The 26,047-nt window shown below is 35.8% G+C and overlaps 1 protein-coding gene across 1 annotated transcript in view; it reads right to left on the bottom strand.

Annotated features, from left to right (window-relative positions):
- Positions 1-22,879, bottom strand: part of LOC136028990 (1,5-anhydro-D-fructose reductase-like) — a 32,830-nt gene extending 9,951 nt beyond the window's left edge. Inside the window, exons 1-4 of the mRNA XM_065706989.1 lie at positions 22,745-22,879; positions 6,563-6,730; positions 4,757-4,966; positions 3,024-3,140 (exon numbers count right to left, since the gene is read on the bottom strand). Of these exons, the coding sequence (XP_065563061.1) occupies positions 3,024-3,140; positions 4,757-4,966; positions 6,563-6,730; positions 22,745-22,810 (561 nt within the window). The 5' untranslated portion in view covers positions 22,811-22,879. The remainder of the gene's footprint in view (positions 1-3,023; positions 3,141-4,756; positions 4,967-6,562; positions 6,731-22,744) is intronic.
- Positions 22,880-26,047: the final 3,168 nt, after the last annotated feature.

Below are 26,047 nucleotides of genomic sequence, written 5' to 3'. Positions count from 1 at the left end.
GTGGTATTTTTAAAACTTAGAAATTGAAGCTAAAATCATGTATTGAAAGTCTATTTTTTCTCCTTCAGATATTAACGCAATGCTAATTTTGTATGATTCGTAAAGTGGACCAGTCTTGTCAGTCATACAAAATCGTAGGCTGTGTTTGTCAGTGTAATTGCTTAGAATAAAAATGAAACTTGAATATTCATTGAGGATTTCTTGTCCAAATCAAATTGTTGACATTTAGTTTCTGGGAGAAAATTAATTTATTTTTTTAGTAAAAATTTTGCTGTAACATTTCATTTTTCAGGTTCTCCTTTTCGAACCTTCAAAAGCATTTCAGTTTCGGCTATATTTTTTTACCCCGCAAGGACACCATAAAACTTGTTTATTGCTTTATAAAACCGTGTTTTATTGGGCATGTTATGGACAAACCGCCAAATGAATCAGCCAGTTGGAACCCTGGTTTTCCTTTCCTCTGTAAATTTTTCAAATTGCTTGTAAAAAAAATGTCTTCAGCTATTCAGTGGATTTAGGTTATGTCCGTAGGAAATTCAAGGAAAATAGAGTTTTATCGATTCTCAAATGCTTGACATCGGGGACTAAATTCACCATGTGCTTGAATAATAAAAGTGCCTTGAAAGCGCCCTCCCAAGTGCACTGAGACCTAGCAATGTAAGTGAACTCAAAATTAATTTTTAGGTTTTGTTTTCCAAAAATGGTTACAAATAGAACAGCCACATTTTTACTCAAGTTTTAGTTGTTGAACGCCCCCATTTGGATTTCAGTAAAATATCCAAAAACATCATAATTATTTAATGTCACTTATTGTTTATATCTTGAATTATATGAATAGAAGAAGAAATATTTACAATAGATAATTTAATCATTTTGCATTTAATTTACAGTTTTTGTTCCCAAATGTTTATGACTTATTTTTTCTACTGAATATTACGTTGAAGCTCGAAAGGGATTTGCTATCAAAATGCTACTACTACTACTAACAACTCACTGCAGCACCAATCTGCCTGAGGCCAACACAGCTACGCACACGCCTCCTCCATCCCAATCTGTTCAAAGCCTTCTTCTTTACACTCCCCCCCCCGGAAGTTCTTGTTCCCAACCACGGACAGCCTGCTTTTCCTTTAGCTTTCGTTTATCTTGATTTGTAGACTTATCTTCCTATTCTTCCAAACTTTTTTCTACTATGAAAAACACCCTGCGGCTTGGCTAGTTTACTTTTAACATCTTCACTGCTCCCATCGTCTTTACTAGTAATACTACCAAGGTAAGTAAGCTGTCCACCAGATCGATCTTTGTGTTACCCAATGTCACCTTTTCATCTGCACTTATTCCTAGCTTTAGCGACTTAGTCTTCTTAATATGTATTTTCAAACCTGTTCTTGCATCTTGAACTCAAACCTCTAAAAGTTCTTGAACAAAACCTTTAAAAGTTCATTCTTTTTGCACACACCTTCATCTAGGATGCTTAAATCATCTTAGTTCAAGAAATTCTTCCCCTCCCCCCATTTGATTCTGTGTTCTCCGATTGCCTTTCATATACTACTTAAGACAAAGTCCATTAAAATGATTCGTATAAATGGGGATAGAACACAACCTTGCTTAACTCCTGATTAAATATGAAACCAATCTCTTGCTCTTTACACTAAAGTTTTTAGTACTTTAAGAAAGCTTTAAATTTCAATTAAAATCGTGTTTCAGGAGTTAAATTTTAAAGGATTGTGTTTTTAAATTTTAAGGATTGTGTTTTTAAAGAATTGTGTTTAAAGGATTGGGACAAAAAGTAAAACTTTAGTGTAAATAGTGAAGAATCAAGGAGGGAAAGCATCCCTCATATACGGGATAAATTAATTTCGTTTTAAGTTTTAATATTACTCCTTACTTTTAGTATAAAACTTGTTTTTTATTTAATTTCTCATTGTTTTCAAATAATGCCTGATAATCCCTCCCCTCTGCGGAAAATTCACCCATGGGAATTTCTTCCAGCGTAAAATTCTGCTCCCTGCAAAATTTCCCACGGATAATTTCCTCCTCGCTGTAAATTCCCCCCGAAAATTTACTGCGGTCAATTCTGCCTTACAAATTCTCCTTAGCCTACTTTCATTTGAAAAATGCTTATTTTTTATTTAATTTCTTGTCTTTTTTCATATCCTGTCGGAACCCCCGCCCTGTCTAAAATTTTTCTGGAAATCTACCTTCCCCAAGGAAAAGTTATCCACTAGGAACCTCTCCAGGAGAGTTTTTCCCGCAGAAAATCCCCCCCCCGAGATTTCCAACCCCGCTGAAAATTTCCCCGTACGGCTTCCCCGGAACATCTCCACATATAAGGTTTAGTTGCCAAAACGAAAATAAGGCAAATAACCTGAATTCCATTCAAGAATTCTGGCAAATTTCTCCAGGAAAGTTCACCTCGAAAACTTTCCTCCCCACGGAATATCATCACCATGTAAAATACCCCCTCCCTCCCCAATAGTGTCAGTATTCATCCCAATAACAGATACTGTATGTAATCAATGGTCAAATTCTACAACTTACAACCCTTTCCACAGATGCTGCGGGGGGTTCATGTCATCCAAGAGCAATAGTTATTGAGCCTTTCAAGTATGCTGAACAAAATGATTATGCCTCTACCGATCTTCAAGGATCATTGGTTTGATACGATCACCACTGAGGAAAATAAAACAAGAAATTAACATACATCCGTGATTTGTTTTGTAGCGAAAAACACGAAATTCCACGTTTTTGGAGATAGGAGCTTGAAACATCTACAATAGGGTCCTTTGATGAGTTGAATCTGGTGAAGCATAAGGCGTGGGAAGTTTGTCTCGTTAGATTCAACTACATAGGGGCTTAATTGCATGCCGCAAAGTAAAGAAGTTTCGAATATGCTGTGAAGTCTTTGTAGTTTTATAACTTCACAACTATGTGAAGTTATTTGTCTATTTTTTAAATTGATTGAAATAGATATATGAATTTTTTAATAAACTGGTTCTAGTCTAGAATTGGTTTAGTTTACTTACCTGATTATTAGCAGGTTGAATCCGGCAGTCATTCATGATCTTTCGAATTTGAGACTCATTGAAATTAGAAAGACCAATATTTTTGGCTAATCCTAGGTCTACTTGTTGCTCCATAGCCTGTGTGAAAAAATAAAAGCATTAACCAGATATATTAAGCTTAAAATAAAATAATAAAGAAGACCATATGTAGTCTATGCTATCTGGTGAGCAAGAGCGATGTAAGTGCAATAACTATGCATTATGATTTCGTGTCATTTCTATAAAGATACTTAATATATATATAAAGGGTCAAATAGACAAGGATTTCATAAGTAACGTCAAATACTGCCCTGCCTTTCCATCATGGAAAAAAAGTTATGTAGAAATAGATGTCTCTGTTGTGTGACAATGATTGCAACGAAATATAAGCGGATATTTCATATGGTCAACAGCTATCTCAGTGAACAATAAAAACCAAATGAAAAAAGATATAATTAAAAACAACCACTTAAAATAAAATGATTCTCGGTGGCATCGATCTACACAAGCTTCGCCCAGCCGAACTTGTAGTGATGATCCAGGAACTCTTATAAGGATCTTGTCTAACTTGGGATGATTGGTGACGTTGAAAACCTTTTGATTTTGTCGATTTTATTATTTCCGAAATCTTAAAGTATTTTTTTGGATAACATGGTCGCTGTTGAAAAAGCGTCCGAAATATGCGATTGGTTTCTATTCCAGTCACTGTATTTGCAAAAATAATCTCTATTCCTGTATAAATTCTTAGTTTTTGTTTGATTTTACCATTTCTCAGTACAAACGATTTCGAAAATCGATACAAATCTAGTTAGATCACTCGTCGAAAAACTTCTTCTGTCAAAATAAGATTTTGAACCAGTCCTAGGACCTAATAAAGAGAAAAATTTGACAATATGCTCCCTGTCCATATTTAATATTGTATTAAGCCATCCGTATTATTTACGGATCTCGGAGATCCGTAAATCTCTCATACGTATATACCATTTAAGCCATCAGGAGCAAAAGGTTAACTGCCTTTATTAAATGTCGTAGGGATATAGAGTCAAAACATTTTAAAAGCTTTTAAGCTTGTAACTTTGTACATTCAAAAGAAAATTTTCTGGATAAAAGAAAATAGTCAATAGCACCCACCTTCCCCCAGAATGACGAACATTTTAGTCTTTGGGAATTCAAAACAAATTGATTATGTCAGTCAACTCCATACTAAGACAAATTACATAACTTAATTACAAGAAAAAAATAACAAACTAATATAATATTTTCAACTTTCTTCCATTGCTTGTTTTATCAGTTTACTTGATTTGGGGACTTGTACAATAAAGAAATAAAGACCGATCAACGTATAGATCAGATATAAGGAAAAATACTGATAAACAAGGAATAAAGGGAATTGTTCAGCAGAACTTAAAAAGGATTTTATACCTCAGGATGCCTAGTATTGCTGCTTTGCAGTCCTTGTTTTGGACCAAGCAGCAAACAGCACCCGCGTTCCTTTGCCACTTTGAAATATACTGCAGTGGTCAAAATCTTTGACAACCGGGTTTGGGGTTCGGGGAATTACCTACGCCTAAAAATGAGTTACACTTACCATAGATTGGCCTCAGCCAATTTCGGCAACGTTTGTTTTAACAAGGCCCTATAAATATTTATTTCGGAGGGAACCAAATCTGCAATCTTTTCAAATAATTAATTATCAATCGACATAAGAAAACAACCTGCCAAAGTGTAGGTAAATTTGTGTCCATATCCCAATCCATTTCTCCGTTTTCTTGTTCAGGAAACACATTATTGATATCCTTCATATCTCTTTTTAATCCAGTTGGGGCGTGAATCAGATATAAATCCACGTAGCTAAGTTTAAGTCTTTTCAGGGATTCTTTAAGAAAAATGTCAACATCTGAGCTCCTATTTCCAATCATTGGCAGCTGAAATAAAAAAATATCATTTTAAGAAAACGACAAAATTATGACGATTGTAGAGAGTAACTAGTGGAAATTAATATTGTATTGTACACAACAAGAAGGTATAGATGAGACTCTCGCTTCCTAAAAACAAGCTATTGCACCCACAGTCAGTCGTAGATTTATCTACTGTTCACACCTGTAATATTCCTCAAAAGGTAGGCGGATTGGTCGCAGGGATAATTTGAAATTATCCCAATTCAGCAGGGATGAGATGGGTCCTCATTGAGGACATGTCTCAATGAGAACGTCCTTATTTTTCTTCCTCCCTTAATGATTGAGGATAACTTGATAAATAATTTCTAGACATTTCGAATTTTTAGTTTGTCTATGTTGGCGGGCTTCATAACTCAATTTGTTTGTCATTCATTCTTCTTTTGAAATAAATCAAAGAGCTTAAACAAACGTTTTCAAATCGTAATATACTGTTTTTTTTTCTTTTGGGAATATAACTTATTGATCCGCTCAGTACAAGGGACACATATGTTGTCGCGTTTCTTTCTTCCTTGCTCTCTTTTCTCTACTAATCCTTGAGGATAACTGGATAGATATTTTCTAGACTTGGTCTTACTTTCCGTCTGCTCAAAGTCAATTTAACAAGCCTGTGTATGGCTTTGAAATCGTCCAGGAGCTGCTTTACAAAAGCCTTTGGCTGTCTAACCCCTATTAATAGCTGCAAACCTCAAGTAAAGAATTTTGATAATGAACCCCTTATTGCAGAGAAACTATACCGGCAGGTTAGGCGCAGCACACACTTTTTTTCCTATGTGAGAGATCAGCATCAAACGGGTTAAAAAATGTCCAAGGAGAAGCTTTATAAAACGCTTTGACTGTCCAATCCCCATAAATGGCTCAAAAATCTCCATCAAGAGCTTCATCAATAAACTCCTCTCTGCAGAGAAATTATCAAGTTTATAATGTCTGCTATTTGAAACCCCTAAAAAATTGGTTGTACAAACTCTGCCTAAATCCCAGGCTAAAGGAAACAGTAAACTAAAGGGAACTACATGCTGACAGCCCTACAAAGAGCAAGCGACAGTGCCACCTTGCTGAGTTAGAAAAGAAAAATCTAGAACACTAGCGCCGCAAAGGGTGTATCCCTACAGAACTTCAGGCATGGAAAACTTATAAATTTCACTAAAACATAGACCTGCTCGATAATGTTATTTATTCGGTTTTTATTTCCCAGAAGACAAGCCTCTAATACTACTAATGCTAACAATTCACTACAGCACCATGCCACCTGAGGCCAACACAGCTACGCATGAGCCTCCTTCATCCTAATCTATTAAAAGCCTCACTCCTTGCACCCTCCCAGGAAGTTCCCATTTTTCTTAAATATTTTTTTACGACATCTTCCCACCCCAACCGCGAACGGCCTGCTAATCTTCAGCCATAATTTCCTACCTTTGATCTAGATGTGGCAATCTGTTGCCACATCTTTGTGGAGGTATTGAAAAAGGTATTAAAAAATGTGGAAAATCACTGAATTCGATGATATGCTAAAGTTTCCTTATTGTATAGTATGCTTACTATCTCATGTACTATTCCAAAGCTTACTTTTGTCACAATGAAAAGCTCTTCACGCTTTATTCTACCCTGTGATATCCATTCAGCAAGAACCTCACCAATCGATTCTTCGTTCATATATGTGAAAGCTGTATCAAAATGACGATAGCCCACTTTCAGGGCTTCGTTGATAGCTATCTTCATTTCTTCTGGTCTTGCCTAGAAATAAAGGTCAGTTCTGGAAGGATATTTTAATTATGGACTTTTTAAAGTAGTACATTATTAAATTTTTTCAACTAAATATGTCTAATAGAGAATCGTAATAATCTACCCTAAAAATAAAATGACATATCATACAAAGTGGACTTTATATGAGTGTTTAAACAACCGAGACTGCATTTTATCTTCTACTATTCTAGTCTTTATCAAACAATTTTTCCCTTGAGATAAAATAGTTGCCACATCGCCTCAGCTCTGTAATGTATACACATATGGTAAGGTTCTTCTTCTGAAAAACAGCACCTGGAATCTACAGTAGACCCCTTTCGGCTTCTAGTGGGTTTTTCTGATTATGCAATGATGTTTTTGATACCAATACAAACTTCATGTAATTTGTGCTGTTAGTAAAACTAGTGCAATAATAAGAGTCTGATCTCAGTTTCTGACAGAAAGACGATTACGAAGCTTGAAAAATACCAAGTGTCACCAAATACTAGATGGCATTGATATTGTTTTTTCCCCAATAATTGTGCCAGTTTCCACTCTTCAAGAATTGAATGGCTTTATGACACCTGTCCATTTTATTTCAGATATTGTAAATTTTACTTTATCTCCATCCTTGAAATAGTAACGCTAGATTTTTTCACAGATTTTATCAGATGTAAGAGCAATTGACCAGGCTGCACATAGTTGTCAGTCTTAGTGTTTTCTATTTTCGCCGAATCATAATTCAATTCGCTGGTTTTATTAATTGATGCGTAGTATAGTTTTATGTTGTTATTTATTTTTGTTTCTGGTTCTTTTTCTTCAATTACTCCAAGAGTATCATATATTTTTGCATGATGTAGATTATAACAAATCATTACTGTTGTTCATCGGATCTTAATTTAGTATCTAGCTTCTAATTTAAGGTCATCGGAGCTTCGAAGAGTACTAGAAATCATTAGTATGTAGCTTTGTATAAGACTTTTTTTATGTTAAGATGTGATAGTGAAAAATCATTTTCTCTGTGGGGATAAAAGCTTTTACTTTGTGCTTAAATCAGTTCTTGAGCGTCACCGTGAAAACATGAAGAACATACTGACATACATTTAGTCATAAAAATATTTACTTAAACTGGTTAACCATTAATTTATACATTCTGTATTGTAATTCAGCACTGAAGCTCTGCATAACTTTCTATTGAAAAGGATAATTCTATGCTTAAACAATTCTTATAATTTCGTAGATATAATACCTACTGGTACTATATTCAGATAAAAAAGAAATAAGCGAGGACATCCCTTACTGGTCGTTGTCATCTGTAGGAAGAATTGGCCCTTCCTCGTGAAAAAAAGCAGCAAAATAATCTAAATTGATCTTTAGAAATGTGTGATCTTTAGAAAATATGCGACCCTTTCCTGGACAAGAAACTTCTTCCATACAAATATTCATTGGTTTGCCCCCTGTCCCCTACCCTTGGTCTCCTTTAAAAAGTTAGTAGCATTTTATGCAAGTTTCATTTGTTTTCATTTATTTTATTCTCAGTTTATTTTCTTCAAGTTTCAGTTTATCGAAAACTTCCTTCTTTTTTCGGCAAATTTTAACCTGTTCTTCAGATGGTACAAATTAATCTCTCACAGTAGAGTTTTAGTCGGAAAACTGGTACTGTTTATGTCAAAGAGTTGATAACACTGGTAACACAGTAAACAGTCGTAAGCAGTCACAGCCACAAGTAGTTGTGGTTACACTTGCAAGTAGTCAATTACCCTCTCACTGTTCCTTTGAGTGGGCCTATTAATTTAGTATTTGAGGTTTGTTTTGTTTTTATCTTGTCCGTAGGACTTGTATCCGTATATTTTTTCGCTTTATTTACTTTTTTGTACTCAGAACGGTTGAGCGAAGGTCTCGACCGAAATATCTGCATAATTATCCTTTTTTTTCACTGGCTTGAAACATCCTCAGTTTTCTTTCTTCATAACTTTTCGTCAGTAGACATAGGTGGCAGTTACAAGTAGTCACAGTTTCAGTCGTGTCAATCGTCACAATAGTCACAATCGCAAGTAGTTGCAGTCGCAGACGCAAGTAGTCACAGTCACAATGTCAGTCGCAAGTAAGTAAAGTTGCAAGCAGCCGCAAGTAGTCGTAGTCGTAAGTAAACACGGTCACTGGCTGATCCTCAAGAAGTTGCACTCGCAAGTAGTTACTGTCGCAGTCACAAGTAGCCGTAGTAACACTCCCAGGTGGTCACGGGGCAAGTATTCGCAGTTACAGTTGTCGTAAGTAGCTACAGCCCCAGTCGCAATCTCAGTGAGTTTCAGTAGTCGTGGTTGCTAGAATTACACTGGATAAGGGCACTGTAACTTCCAATTTCCATTCTAATGATCCTCTGCGAAGTTTCTACAACAGCTCCTTCAGTATGAAGTGGTATATGCAAACAAATTGGTCTGGCTGGTGTGTTTTTCATTAAGGTTCTATGACTTCTATAGGGTCTTCCCGCCTTTTTTCGAAAATCAGACAACTTTTCTCAGGCTCGTAGCTTTTGATGGCTAAGACTAAACTTAATGAAACTTATATATTGTGAGTCAACATAATTTTAACATTATTTAACAACAAACATTTGAGTCAACGACAATTCTAGCATCAAAATTCCATTTTTTTAAGTTTTGATTGCTATTGAGTCGGGTCGCTCCTTATTTACAGTTCGTTAGGACGAACTGTTTGATTACCCATCAAAATCCAAACAGAGTATACTGAAATATTGATCGTTTTTTCTGTATTGCCAAAATTATCGTATTTAGAAAATTTTATAGTTTCATGAAATGTAATTAAGCAAATAGAAAACGTTTTTCAACTAAAGTAAGGAGCAAGTTTAAACTTAAAACAACTTGAAATTACTCTGTATAAAAGGGGGACTGCCCTCTTCTCAACACCTTGCTCATTTGACTAAAGTTTTTTAGTGCTTTGAAAAATCTTTTTTTTTCAATTTCAAATTTTCTTTAAAAATTAGGACAAAAGCCAAACCTTACAGTAAAGAGTAAGGAGCAAAGGAGAAGACAGCCACCTTCATATAAAGAATAATCTATTCAAACAGATTTCAAATCTGTTCCTTGCTTTAAGTTGGAAAGCTCCTTTTTTATTTAATTTCTGATTGTTTTCCGAATCATACCCAGGGCTAACCAAGATATAATTGAGGTACCCCTACCTTAAGTCCCTGGTTAACTTCTTTTAAAATGCGTAAATCAATAATTGTACGTTGATTAGTGCCGTCCTACGTTTAAATTGCAATTTCAATTTCGGATAGACTTGAATATGATTAAAAATTGGCGATGGATAGCAATTTTGGTAAAAAGTCTTTGTTAATATTACTACTAAAGAATTTCGGTTGGATGAAAAGAAGTATCGTTGCTTGTATGGATAGGAATTTTGTGAGATTTTGGATCTTTTACATAACTGTAGCCATCACAACATCTTCAATTGTATTTTTTTTATCGATAAATACATTACATACATTAGTAGTATCCCCAAGATGGTTTTGATGACGCACATACCAACTACTCCTTTCTACCTTTAATAACGAAGAAGCTTTAACGGCGATTCCCCCAGGGCAAGTAAAGGTGGATATTATGTCATAGGGAATGTTTTCTAAGATATGCAGGTGCATGTCGTGTAGTAAAGTTCGTTTACTTTTGATTTACATAATAGGGTTTTAACTGCTACATAATAGGGTTTGTTAGAGTCCACAAGTCAAGCAGGGAAGTTTTTTTTAAGAAACTTTTCTTCAAGACATCTAAAGATGTTTTTTAAGAAATTTCTCTTCAAGACGTTCTTTCTCTACGTAATGACAGTACATACATGGGATGTTACATAGTACTTTAAGAGATTGCATTTTCTTTCAATGCTTTTTTCTCAGGGAACTTTTATATTCTAAATATTTATGTCCACTTTAGGATTCTAAAAAGATCTCCCATCAATGGAATGGAGTCCTAGACATCTGGACCATGAAACCTTTTCTAATATGTTAATTCAGGAAATAAATTCTACGAAAAAACAAATTCGTTGCTCGGAGAATTCCCATGTCCCGCTTACTAGAATGGTTAAGTAATTGATTACGTCTTTCCTATGTCTGCAATAATTGTAATGCAGTGGGAAAAATCGATTACTAGAAATTGCTTACACTTGTTATGCACCAGAATATTCAGTAACACTTTAGAGAGTGTTATCAAATAATATTGCTATCAGAGATGAAATAAAAGCAAAAGGTTCATCATGGCTAAAATATGCTAAACCTTCATATATAATCTACAGCCCCAATGGACAAACGCACATTTGAATAATAATTCCCTTCAAATTTCACATAATCTCGTTAAAGGTAGATTTAAGTCACATTAAGATATTTATGAGGGCTTTTAATGAAAACACATCCATTTTTGACAGCACGTTAGAATTTACTCTTCTTCAGTCAAAAGAATTCTTTTAACACCTCCCACCTTAAGTCTAAGATATAGAACATGTTAGTCCAACGCTACTATGGCAATAGATGTCTGCCCCGTAAAACACAGAAAAGCAATTCAACTCAAGAAATAGAAAAAAAACATGAAAAAAGCTTATAAAGGAAAAAAAGCAAAAAGAAGCATGAATTAAAGAAAGGCAGGGATCCTACCGACCATTTCCTGAGGAGAGGCTTGTTATTAGAGGTAAATTTTAACCATATTAAGATATTTTGAGAGCCTTTAATGAGATTACTCTTTTCTTTGAGCCAAGACTGTGCATTCCCGATTTACAAGCGCACATTTGAATAATATTTTCCCTTCAACTTTTACATAATCTCGTTAGAGGTAAATTTAAGCCACATTCAGATATTTTTGAAGGTTTTTAATAAAAACTACGTCGTTTCTTTGACTGGGCGTTAGATTTCAATCCCCCTCAGTTGAAAAATTCTTTTAGCACCTCCCAACTTAACTTTAACCAATAGAACATGATAGTCCAAGCGATTCACGCCATCAAGTCAATAGGTTGCTGCCCTGTAAAACACTGAAAAAGCAATTCAAACTAAAAAAATGGAAAAAAAAACAAAAAACGAGAAATACTTATAAAGGATAAAATATAAGCAAAGAGCATATCATAGAGAATAATATATCAAAGAGAATTTTAATTATACCACGTGGGGTTTTGATAATGTAGCCCAAGATATTTGATAATTTCAGGCATGATTTTGATAACATTAAACATGATTTTAGTAATGCTTGACAATATTTTGATAGTACCAGACACAATTTTGCTAGCATCATTCTGGATTTTGATAATGACTTACAAGATTTAGGTAATTCTGATAATACAAAACATGATTTTGTAATATTTAGACATAATTTGGTAATATCATGCAAGGCTTTGATGACATAATGTAGATTATTAATATTTGATAAGATTTTGATTTGATATTTGATAAGAAAAATATTTTTGTTAATATCAGGTAAACTTTTTATTATACCATTTCAGATTTTGTTAATAGCTTCCATGATTCTGATACTGGTTTTGATATTGCCATAGAGGATTCTCATTATATCAGTCAAGATTTTGATAATGCAGTGCAAGATGTTTTATATTATTAGACAAGATTTTCATTGTATCATCCACGAGTTTTGCAATATATGGCAAGACTTTGATAATGTCTTGTAAGGTTTTGTAATATTTGTCAAGATTATGATAATCTTGATAAAAGCAGACACGATTTTGATAGCACTGTGTTAAGTTTCGTCAATAGATAACATGATTTTGATGGCATCATATTAGATTTTGTAATAGCAGTCACGTTTCGATTGTCACTGAAGATATTTCGTCAATAACTTGCAAGATTACGATAATACTATGTAAGATTTTGGTACTAACTTGCATGATTCTGATACAATCGTGTTTGGTTTTGATAATACAATTGAAGATTCTTGTTATATCAGAAGAGATTTTGATATTGTAGTGCATGATGTTTGATAATATCAGACAAGATTTTGCAAGAACCATTCTAGATTTAGGTAATGCCCAAAGTTGATGGAATCAGAACTATGGAATTGGGGGGGGGCAGAAGTGGCGGAAACAGAACCGGAATTGGTAATGGCGGGACGGGAATTGGAATCGACGGAACGGGGACTAGAACTTGAACCCGGGTGGGAACCAGTAGAATCGGATCTAGAACCACCGTATGCGGTGGGGGGGGGCAGAAGTTGTAGAAGCGGAATTGGTTATCACATTATTTAAAAAAATATAAAAAATGTCTTAGTAATTACCAGGGCTACCATAGCGTGCCAGAGGGCCACTCACAGCGTGGCACAGTGGTGAGAACTGACAGGGTGTATCATGGTGGGTCTGCTTGCAGAAACATGAGCCAATGAATTTAATACATCATTTTTAACAATAAAATACCTGAAAATATCTTAGGAACGATGAAGGGTGCCAGAGGGCCAGTCATAGTGTGGTGCTGTGAATTGACGTGGTATATCACGGAGGATTGGCTTGCAAAAACATGAACCAATGGATTTAATGCATGATATTTAACAAGAAAAAATATGAAAAATGTCCTGAGAATGATTAAGAGTTGGTAGAAAGGGCCAAAGGGCCAGTCATAGTGTGGCATAGTGGTCTGAAATGACATGGTGTATCACAGAGGATTGGCTTGGAAAACACGAATTAATAGTTTTAATGGATGATTTTTAGCAAACAAAGATCTGGATGATTTCTTTGAAATGATGAGAGGGTGCTAGAGGGGCAGTCATAGTCCGGTACAGTGGTGTGAATTGAGATTGTTTGTCACGAAGGGTTGGATTGCGAAAACATAAACCAATGGATTTAATACACGTTTTTAAAACAGAAAATATTTGAAAAATGTTTTAGGGATAATGAAAAGGTGCTAGAGGGCTAGTAGTAGTGTGGCACATTGGCGTGAAATGAAATGGTGTATCACAGAAGGTTGAGTTGGGAAAACATGAATCAATGGGCTTAATGCATGATTTTAACCATAAAATATCTGGAAAATGTCTTAAGAATGCTGAGGGGTGCTAGAGGGTACCCGAGAACAAGTAATAATGTGGCATAGTGACGTGAATTGCTTGGACTAACGTTTTCTAAGGCTTAAAGTTAAGCTTGGATGTGTCAAAGAATTTTTTTGACTCAGGGGGATGGTATCTAACGCTCCGTCAAAGAAACGAGGTATTTTCATAAAAAGCCCGTTCTTTTTTCTTGTATCTTATCCTTTAAAAGCTTTTCATGTTTCGTTTTCCATTTTTAAGTTGTAATTGCTTTTTTCTTTGTTTCGCGGGCCAGCTACATATTGCCATGGTGGTGTGAATTACTTGGACTAACATGTTCTAGAGCTAAAATTTATGTTGGGAGGTGTTAAAGCATTTCTTTCGACTAAAGAGGAATGAAATCTAAAACCCAATCAAAGTAACGAGGTATTTTCATTAAAACCCCCTTAAAATATCTTAATGTGGCTTAAATTTACCTCTAACGAGATTGTGTGAAATTTTAAGGGAAAATGTAATTCAAACGTGCGCTTGTCAGTCGGGAATTTATAGTTTTGGCTAAAAAAAACAGGAGAAAAAACTCCCAAAATATCTTAATATGGTTTAAATTTACCTCTAGTGTAAACCCTCCTCTCTGGAATTGCTTTGTAGCATCCTTGACTTTCTCTAATTCATGGTTCTTTTTGCTTATATTTTATCCTTTATCAGCTTTTTTATGTTTTGTTTTCGCCATTCTGTGAGTTTGAATTGCTTTTTTCTGTGTTTTACGGACGAGCCACATATTGCCATGGCGGCGTGAATCGTTTGGACTAACATGTTCTACAGCTTAAAGTTAAGGTGAGAAGTGTTAAAAGAAGTTTTTCTACTGAAGTGGAGTGAAATATAACACCTAATCACAGAAATGAGGCATTTTCATTAAAAGTTCTCATTTAATTGAATTGAATTTATCTATAACCCTTTATAATACACATGAAAAACGGAGTATAATGTGAATAAAAGAAAAGAGGCAAAAGAAAATGACCTAAAAAAAACTAAACGACACTCTATCTTACTTAAAACAATGAAAACATTCAAAAGCAAGAGCAAAACATTCATTGTTTCAAAATAGCACTCCATGGGTGCGAACCAATTCTACTAATATAAGCTTCTATGCTTTTTCTGATAGAAGCTTTCGGGTCTATGATGCCATATCTTTAAATGACCCAGGAGTTTCTTGACCATGGTGGAAGGGCAAGCAGGTATTTGGCATACCGGGAACAGATTCGCCGAAGCTCCTTCGTCTCCGTACACGTTTACACGTTTACAGTTATCGTAAACGTACACCAAAAAAGTGCAAGGTATAGGAAATTCGGGAGTGCAGAAGCATTGTAAAGTTTAGCTAGCAGTTTGCGGTTGAGTCGAAGTTTGTTTGCTACCAAACTTCCGTATGCAGTTGCTACTCGACGCTGGAAATGAAGGATCAAGAGCCTTCTAGTTGCTTTAAGAGTGTCACTGATAGGAAGCCCTAAATATTTCATTTGTCATTTTGGGGTAACTGGTGCGCCGTCAAGATTAACAATAAATCGTGCTCGAGTTTCACCCCAGTTGAAGAGATCCACATCCGATTTTTCTCTATTGAATGTAAGGTTAATCTTAGCATATTCTTTTCTTAAAATAGTAAAATTTCTTTCGAACGACTGTACTGTTCGACTGGGGTTAAAAATATCATCTGAATAGGCGATTAGCGACACATCGATCCCTTTTAAAATACAAGGAACTGCGCTGGACTGGGCGTTCAGGATAGAGTTATTGAAGGCAACTGGAGAAGTGAGGGCACCCTGCCTGACGCCTCGACGGACTGGAATAACGAAACGTGTTATCGTCCCATCAGGTAGCCTGATTACAACAGCAAGATGGTTCTACATATCATACAAAGCACGAATAGCAGCCGTGTCAACTCCACGTTTATACAGCTCAAGGAAAATTTGTGCGTGAATTAGAGAGTCGGAAGCACGGCTCACATCATGACTCCTTAGAACGAGCGAATCATTATCAGCATCTATAAGCATTGACTATAGTGCAGTAAGGACGTGGGAACACCCTAGGTCTTTCTGGAAGCCAAACTGATATGGCGGCATGTAGCATTTATCTGGCATAAGTTCTGGCATTACAAGTGTCTTGCAGTATTGACATGTGCGCTTGTCAATCGGGAATGCAGTCTTGGCTCAAAGAAACGAAGGATTGTCATTAAAAGCTCTCAAAATATCTCAATCTGGATGAAATTTACCTGTAACAACAAGCCTTCCTTCTGGAATTGGTTAATAGGATCCCTGCCTTTCTTCAATTCATGGTTTTTTTTGCAAAGAAACAAGATATTTTCACCAAAGCTTTCAAAAATACCTTAATGTGGCTTAAATTTACCTCTATCGAGATTAAGTGTAATTTGAAGGAAGAATATCATTCAGATGTGCGCTTGTCAATTAGGAATGAATAGTCTTGGCTGAAAGAAACGAAGAACTTTCATTAAAATCTCTCAAAATACTTTATTATGGTTTGAATTTACCTCTTATAACAAGCCTCCCTTCTGGAATTTGTTAGTATTTTCCCAGCCTTTTTTTTATTTCATTATTCTTTTTGTTTCTATTTTATCCTTTATAAGCTTTTTCATGTATTGTTTTTTCTACATTTTTTTAGTTTGAATCGCTTTTTATGTCTTTTATGGGGCAGCCACATATTGCCATGGTGACGTCAATTGCTTGGACTAACGTATTCTACAGCTTAAAGTTAGGGTGCGAGGTGTCAACTCTAAAACTCAGTGAACTCTAACGCTCAGTCAAAGAAACGAGGTATTGCCATTAAAAACCCTCAAAAATATCTCAATGAAACTTAAATTTACCTCTAACAAGATTATGTGATATTTGAAAAGAAAATATTATTCAAATGAGCGCTTGTCAACCGGGGATGTATAGTCTTGGCTCAAAGAAACGAGACATTTTCATTAAAAGCCCTCAAAAATATCAATGTAGCTGAAATTTACCTCTAATGAGCTTATGTGAAATTTGAAGGGAAAATATTATTCAAATATCAACTTGTCAATCGGGAATGCACAGTCTTGGCTCAAAGAAACGCGGAATTTCATTAAAAGCTCTCAAAACATTTTAATGTGGTTTAAATTTACCTGTAATATCAAGCCTCCCCTCCAAAATTGGTTGGTAGGATCCCTGCCTTTCTTCAATTCCTGGTTCTTTTTGCTTATATTTTATCCTATATAAGTTTCTTCACTTTTCGTTTTTCCGTTGTTTTGTTATAACTGCTTTTTCGTAATAATGCTTTGTAAGTTTGTTTTTATTGATAAAACTTGTACTTACAAAAGTCTGTGTCCTTTAGATTTACCGTCCTTACGTAACACCAAAATGTGTGTCATTTTCAGTTACAAGAGGGGACCCTCCATGGGTGGCCTGAAGAATTAAGTTATGTGTGACCGTATGCGTCATCCTTAACATAAGTAAACATTCCCTATTACGTAAGAACTAAAGAAATCATGAAGGAAACGTCTTTTAGAAAAAATGTCTTAAAACGTACTGAAATATCTTGACAAAATGTCGTGAAATGTCTTGAAACGTCTTGAAACAACGTCTCAAAGAAAAGTGTCTTAAAAACGTCTTGCAATGTCTTGAAGAAAAATGTCTTAAAAACGTCTTGGACAAAATATCTTGGAAATGTCTTGAAAAAATCTTCTCTAACCTTTAACAAACCGTATTACCTAACAGTCAAAGCCCAATTATGTAACAACCAAAAGTAAACAAACCCTATTACGTAACATGAGCCTCCATATCTACGAAAACATTCCTTATGACGTAACATGCAACACTTCTCCTGAGGGAATCGCCGTTAAGCCTTCTGCGTCATTAAAGAATGAAAGGAGTAGTGGATATGTGTGTCATCAAAATCATCTTGGGGATACTACTTACATTTATTGAAATACATTGAAGTACTTCATATAAATAAAAAAGAAAAATATTAGCGAATCACCAGACTTATCAGCATCTATAAGCATTGACTATAGTGCAGTAAGGACGTGGGCACACCCTAGGTCTTTCTGGAAGCCAAACTGATATGGTGGCATGTAGCATTTATCTAGCATAAGTTCTGGCATTACAAGTGTCTTGCAGAAAGTAGTAGCAAATGTAATAGGCCGATATATCTTAATTTGGCTTAAATTTACCTCTAACGATATTATGGGAAATTTGAAGGGAAAATGTTATTCAAATGTGCGCTTGTCAATCGGGAATGCAGTCTTGGCTCAAAGAAACGAAGGATTGTCATTAAAAGCTCTCAAAATATCTCAATCTGGATGAAATTTACCTGTAACAACCAGCCTCCCTTCTGGAATTGGTTAATAGGATCCCTGCCTTTCTTCAATTCATGGTTTTTTTGCAAAGAAACAAGATATTTTCACCAAAGCTCTCAAAAATACCTTCATGTGGCTTAAATTTACCTCTATCGAGATTAAGTGTAATTTGAAGGAAGAATATCATTCAGATGTGCGCTTGTCAATTAGGAATGAGTAGTCTTGGCTGAAAGAAACGAAGAACTTTCATTAAAATCTCTCAAAATACTTTAGTATGGTTTGAATTTACCTCTTATAACAGGCCTCCCTTCTGGAATTGGTTAGTATTTTCCCAGCCTTTCTTTAATTCATTATTCTTCTTGTTTCTATTTTATCCTTTATAAGCTTTTTCATGTTTTGTTTTTTCTACATTTTTTTTAGTTTGAATCGCTTTTTATGTCTTTTACGGGGCAGCCACATATTGCCATGGTGGCGTCAATTGCTTGGACTAACATGTTCTACAGCTTAAAGTTAGGGTGGGAGGTGTTAACTCTAAAACTCAGTGGACTCTAACGCTCAGTCAAAGAAACGAGGTATTGCCATTAAAAGCCCTCAAAAATATCTCAATGAGACTTAAATTTACCTCTAACAAGATTATGTGATATTTGAAAAGAAAATTATTCAAATGAGCGCTTGTCAACCGGGGATGTATAGTCTTGGCTCAAAGAAACGAGGCATTTTCATTAAAAGCCCTCAAAAATATCAATGTAGCTGAAATTTACCTCTAATGAGCTTATGTGAAATTTGAAGGGAAAATATTATTCAAATATCAACTTGTCAATCGGGAATGCATAGTCTTGACTCAAAGAAACGCGGAATTTCATTAAAAGCTCTCAAAACATTTTAATGTGGTTTAAATTTACCTCTAATATCAAGCCTCCCCTCCAAAATTGGTTGGTAGGATCCCTGCCTTTCTTCAATTCATGGTTCTTTTTGCTTATATTTTATCCTATATAAGTTTCTTCACTTTTCGTTCTTCCGTTGTTTTGTTATAACTGCTTTTTTTGTAATAATGCTTTGTAAGTTTGTTTTTATTGATAAAACTTGTACTTACAAAAGTCTGTGTCCTTTAGATTTACCGTCCTTATGTAACGCCAAAATGTGTGTCATTTTCAGTTACAAGAGGGGACTCTCCACGGGTGGCCTGAAGAATTAAGTTATGTGTGACCGTATGCGTCATCCTTAACATAAGTAAACATTCCCTATTACGTAAGAACTAAAGAAATCATGAAGGAAACGTCTTTTAGAAAAAATGTCTTAAAACGTACTGAAATGTCTTGACAAAATGTCGTGAAATGTCTTGAAACGTCTTGAAACAACGTCTCAAAGAAAAGTGTCTTAAAAACGTCTTGCAATGTCTTGAAGAAAAAATGTCTTAAAAACGTCTTGGACAAAATATCTTGGAAATGTCTTGAAAAAATCTTCTCTAACAACCCTATTACACTTTAACAAACCCTATTACCTAACAGTCAAAGCCCAATTATGTAACAACCAAAAGTAAACAAACCCTATTACGTAACATGAACCTCCATAGTACGAAAACATTCCTTATGACGTAACATGCAACACTTCTCTTGAAGGAATCGCCGTTAAGCCTTCTGCGTCATTAAAGGATGAAAGGAGTAGTGGATATGTGTGTCATCAAAATCATCTTGGGGATACTACTTACATTTATTGACATACATTGAAGTACTTCATATAAATAGAAAAGAAAAATATTACCATTTAAAATGGCTGAAAACTAAGTTTTTAGCAGTATTTGCCTCCCTAAAGAAATTTTCTGGTGGGGCTGATAATGGCCTGTCTTGCTTTTCCCACCTCTGTTTCGATAGATGTCGGAATGTAACATTTTAGGTGTATAGAGAAACATTTTAATTAATTCCTACTCGCCCCTACCTCTTTCAGCATTTATCTGAAACCTCATGCAGACTAACTAGTTTGTCCATTAAAATGTATTTTTTAGGAATCTAGCCTACCCCCACCTAGACAATTACTGATCCCCCCCATTATAGTTGATACGCAATTAAAGATCACCAAACGTGACACAATTTCATCACAAATAAAGCGAATAAACTTGGTTGAATCGAGTAGTGGTACCGTGTGGTTTGCTTCTTTTGCAACAGGGAGACCTGAAATATAGTTATTGATACTTTTAAATCAATTAGCTTCTCAGAATTTTAAATTAATTATAAAATTCGACCTCTTATGGGTATAGTCGCAGTTTGGTGCCATAAGATGGCAGAAAACAAGACTTTAACCTGGCCCAATCTGTATGGTCACTTAAAAAAGAGCTTTAAATTTACGTTTGAATGAACTCACTCTCAAGTTTGATACAATCACCCTTGGTAAAAAAAAACAAAAAAAAAAACTAAATAAATATGCATCGACGATGTTTCTTCTGAAAAAAGCCAAATTCCACATTTCGAAGATTACTTGAAACGTCTACGGTAGGGTTCTCGGATATTATGTATCTAATAAAAGGATTTTCAATAAGATCCCTTGCTCTTTTTGGGATATTTCCCCTTTTTTCAAAAATCAGACAAATTTTCTTAATTTTTTTGTTTTGGGTGGGTAACAATAAACTGAAAGAATTTTGAATATTTAGAATCAGCATAAAAAGCAAATATTGCTGGTGTAGCAATTGTCACGAGGATTCTATTTTTAGTTTTAGTGAATGTTGGTCCAAGTAATTTTTTACTTCCAGTTTTTTTTATCACGAACTATTTGATAAGATTCTTTTGTGATTTTTTTTTTTTTTTTTTTTTTTTTAACCTGGAAAAAGAAAGAGGGTCGATTTGAAAGCTGGATAGTTAAGGTTAAATTTTGTTTTTCTTTCGCTATTCTATTTTTTTTAATGTCTGAATAGGATATACAGGGCATTTGTTCGAGGGGGAAAATTGTCCTCTTATGAAAGAGATACGTTTTACATGTCCGTTATAAAATCAAAGCGTGGTATCTATGCAGGCAAGATGATTTTTGAGTATCTCTATTCCTTCTGTAAACTATTCTAAGACGCTGGAAATTGCACAAGGACAAGTCTAAATCGGTTATAATCTACCAGAGCAATAAATCTTTCTGTAATTTTGGTTTGAGTTTGATTTTCTTTTAAGATTAAATACATAATAAATATATTATTGATTAAATAAATTGGTCCCTTTGCTAGGAATCCTTGTCGTTTAAAATTTCCTGTATTTTGTTTCATTTTGCATGCAATTTAATCGCTCTTTTTGTTTGATATTTTTTTCTTAAAAATATCTAAAAATAAACTTGTTCCTACGAAAGAAATATACTGAAATATATTACCTGCCACTCAACCACCAGTGCTATTTTGGCCTCTGCCACCCCCTGGCAAATTTTCTACCGGCGCCCTTGCTATCTATCTGAATCGTAATTTTACTGTTCTTTACTTAGGCAGCTTTATTGCGCTGCCAATAAAAGCCAATTTCAGCGTACATAAATTGAGCGTTTAAGCTGCTTTCTTATACGTACGTGATTTACTACGTTAAGTGGTCAAGATACATTACATTAAGCATAACATTTTCCACTTAAACGAGTCCTTCCACACTAGACTGAAGTAAAAAATCAAAGAGCAATCATAATCTTAGTCTAAAATTATCACAATCTCAAAAAAGTATTTGAGCTACTCCCACCGAAAGGCATAGTTAGCCCCGCCATAAACCTACACAGTATGAACAATATAGTTTGCCCCGTTTGCCTGCGAGTGCAGGGGACTTGCGGTCATGTGTCAATCCTTAAACTCGGTCGCCCGCCTCAAAACTTCGACCTTCAAGTTTTTATTCATTTCCAATAAGGAATTATACAAAAATTAAAAACATGGAATGGAGATTCAATCCCAGATCTAGAGTGATAGGCTTTCTAGGGACGGTAAATTAATTTACTAAATTATCAATAACTCATCCAGAAATTCCACTTTGTCGCTACTAAATAGCCTACGTAACGCAAAATTTTAGGTAAGGCTCGAGTCTACATGGCACTACTTATGTTACTACATAACGCAACATTAATTATTTTACTAGTATGAAGGGTTCTTCAGTGTAGTGTGAACGAATCATTAATTTTCAATTTAGGTTTATGTCTTTGGTAAATTTTAAGCGCGTGCTAACTTGTGAAATTTGTAAATAAGACAATATATGTGATAGTTCTTATCTCTTTCGTATAAAATTTCTTGTCAAATATTTATTCAACGTTATTCGACGAATATTTATACTGAATAGTATTATAGCTCAAACCAGTGGTACCAATTCATATTATTTTGTAGGGTGGGGGGGGCGGAGGCAATATATATTTAAAACAGTTAGCGGCATTTTTTCAATTGCCAACTGAAAGGTATATTTGAAATCTAGGGGGAGGGGGGGGGGCAAAGAAAAGCAATAAATTTTGATTTTTGCAAAAAATAATTTTAATGGAATAGGACTCCTAGACAATATACCTAGACAATTAATGTCGGTGATCCAAAATAGTCCGAAGACAGATTTCCTTCTTATCATCTGTAAGTTACAGCGGTCATAGCCAGAATCTATGGGGGTCGCTGGCGAAAAAAAAAAACTAACTGTTTATCAATTTCTGCAATATAGAAGGCAATAAGGATACTAAACGAAGGGGACTGAGCCAAAAAAAAATAAAACTTACCGACCAAGTTCCAAGTCCCAATATTGGCATCTTATAACCATTATAAAACTCCACGTGGTCTTTCATCTTGCCTGCTTCTTAATTACTGTCAAAAAAAGTGAAATTTAGTCAGCCAGATCCTTATCTCCGTTACGCAATTTGAATAACTTATTCTTTGCAGACCGGAGACCATTACCGTAAGAATTTATTCAAAAGCATAATCATACTTTTGAATAATAGATTTATAGATACAACTACTTTATAGATACAAAGAGCTGATACTTCTACAAAACACTAATGAGACGAATATCAGATTTAAGGAGGGGGCTTAGGAGGTTTAATCCCACCCCTCCCAGAACTTTTGTCCGACTCGTAAAAACAGAACAATCGCACATAAACGAATTTTTGATGCGTTTTTAAACGATTTCTTCTGTAACCTCCGCCCTCCCCCCAAACTGAAGTTCTAGCAACGGCCTTCATCAGACCATTCGTGATCAGTAGTTGTACGCAAGAGCGACCCTTTTCAATATCATCCGAAACTAAAAAAAAAATCTGATCAAAAATAATACGTAAAAAGAAACTTCTTTAATACTGATTCTAAACATGTAAAGTTAGGTTTGGAAGATTAGCTCAGAACTATCGAAAAGCTATTTACATAAAATCCCCGTTCCAAAGGGGATTCTGACACAGGGTGGTGCAGTCGTCCCTAAACATGCATACAGTCAATACAAAATAAACGGTTACTATAGAACGTACAGGCCTATAGAGTAATACGAACGGGTACACTATACTGAATAGTTGCTGACCAGCTATTAGTGGGACATCAGGAGACCCTTTTTGAACACCAGGGGGTATCCCCTTACCTCTGCAGTGACGGATTCCATTTGAAAAAAAAATTTCGGGCGTGAAAAAAAGTATTTGTTCATATGCTTAACTCCCTTGAAAAGTTGAAAAATTGTGACATCTTTGCCTGGTTTGTCAATAAAAAGAAAAGAAAAAAAAGGAAGGATTGAATTATTAATCATCAATCAGGCACCGTTTAGGTTTGAATCATTATAGGATTTTATTTCGGTTCTTCTAAGTTTTACTTCCAGGTGACCGAACTTCACTTGGTGAAGCAAGTTTTAGACATAAAACGGTGTCTGGCATGCCCCTTCTCTCCTTCTGTTTAAAATCCCCCACAGAAACACAATCCCCATACCCTGATTCTTACTTACTTACTTAGACTTAGGTCTTCTCACGCCAGCTGTCGCATAAGGTGACAACGGTACACCTCTTCATGACAACCTCTCTTGTGCTTTTGACCAGTTCTTCAACTGACGATCTCAAAAGCGCGGTATCCTTCTCCAGGAATTTGCCTAGTGCTACTTTCTGTCGCCCACGTCTTCTGATGCCAGAAGGAACCCAATGAGGTAGGTGGCCCTTACCCATCCGCACCATGTGACCCCAATATGACCATCGTCTAGTCACAATTCTATCGATCCCGAGTGGCTGCTTTGTCTTTTCACGTATAGAGGCGTTAGAGAGCTTATCCGTCCACGGGATACAAAGGACGCACCGAAGACAGATGTTCTCTAACCCTGGTTTCGCTTTCCCAGCTACTTAGTCGACGCCCAAGATTCGGAGCCGTACATTAGTGCGGAGAGGACGTTACTATTGAAAAGTCGGAGCTTGAGCTTTAGGGAGTATGCTGGATTCCTCCACACATTTCTTAATTTATTCAAGGCGCTTCCTGCGCATGCAATGCGTGTGGTTATTCCCCGCTCAAGGCTACCATCACATTTAATGACACTACCGAGGTACTTGAATTCTTCAACCTCCTCTAGTACGTCAGATCCGATCTATGTTTCCTCTCTTAAATGAGATGGGAGGGTTATATCATCAGCGAAATCACCGTCACAGAATGTGCGGTTTTGGTTCAGCTGAATTCCACCTCTGAAATTACATATTCAAAGTACATGGTCGATAAGAATAGCACTGGGGAGAGGACACATCTTTGACGGGCACCAGACTTCACACTGAACCATTCGGTAAGTCCCCATGATCAGTCCGCACAGCATATAACTGATTCTCGTATAGCGTGAAAATCATACAAACAATCTTGCCTGGGAATCCATAATACCATAGCATTCTCCATAGTGAGTCTCTGTGGACCGAAACAAACGCTTTCAAAAAGTCAATGAAGGCAATGTCAATCTCAATCTGCCATTCGTTTGCTTTTTCTTTGAGTACCCTCAAACTGAATATCAAATCAGCGCCCGATGGAAACCGATATTGCTCATCTCTTAGCATTGAATTGACTGAATGCGGTTCAGTAGTACTTGGAACAAAATTTTACTCCCTACAGACTGCAGAGTGGTACATCGCTAGTTATTGCAGTCAGTTGTTCTCCCTTTAATAAAGAGATTGACGATAACCCCTTTCTTCCAATCGATGGGAATAGTCTCAGTTTCCCGAGAAGGCTCCGAGCCTTGTGAAGGCTCGGCAATGACTTCAGCTCTATACTTCAAGAGTTCAGGCTGTAAGCCGTGAACTCCTGCAGCTTTGCTATTCTTAAGCTTATACGAAACTGTCATGACTTCAAGCAGACTTACAGGTTCTTCCCTTAAGTAAAGATGGAGGAACGGTAGCACAGTCAGAGGACATACAGGGTTTGTAGATGGCGGAAAGTTTAGTACCTCATTGAAGTATTCTTTCCATCTATTTGTAAGAAGAGATGGAAAGATGGATCTCAGTATTCTTTCCTTTTTTTGTAAGAAGTTGGCCAGTCTTACTTTCAATCCCAGGAGCCGGCTTTCGGAGATTTCCAGTTATTTCCTTTGTGATACGATAGATTGTCCAGCTGTCGCCCTTACTGGTGGCTGCCTCTGCTCCAGGTGGCTTTGTCTCAATAAAAATCCGTTTATCAGCTCTGGTAGACCGCTTTACGGCCCTTTGGGCTCCCTTATATTTATATTTTAAAAAATCTTTGTACTCGACAGTAGTCGCGCTCTCGCAAATCCTTAAATTTTTGTCAGTCAGTTCATGAACTGGTGCACCCCAGCTGTATAAAGGAAAAACGAACAGAAGAAAATTGCTCCTTAAGCTAACTCCACAGGCAAAAAAAAGTTGCAAGGAGTTAAATTGGTTTCTTTCCAACCATTCAATAATTTAATCTTTTTAAATTTAATAATTCGAAAAGAGCACTAGTTTGATATTAGCGTAAAGAGGGGGAGGTTAACATCCACGACTATTTCAATTGGTTATTGTTTACTTTCACTTGAAAGTAAACAGCTGCCGTAATCTCCATTCCATGTTTTTAATTTTTGTATAATTCCTTATTGG

This window comes from Artemia franciscana, chromosome 7, assembly GCF_032884065.1.
Source record: "Artemia franciscana chromosome 7, ASM3288406v1, whole genome shotgun sequence".
In the NCBI taxonomy this organism is placed as follows: domain Eukaryota; kingdom Metazoa; phylum Arthropoda; class Branchiopoda; order Anostraca; family Artemiidae; genus Artemia; species Artemia franciscana.
The sequence above is the reverse complement of the archived record's forward strand: the minus strand, read 5'-3'. Positions and strand labels throughout refer to the sequence as shown.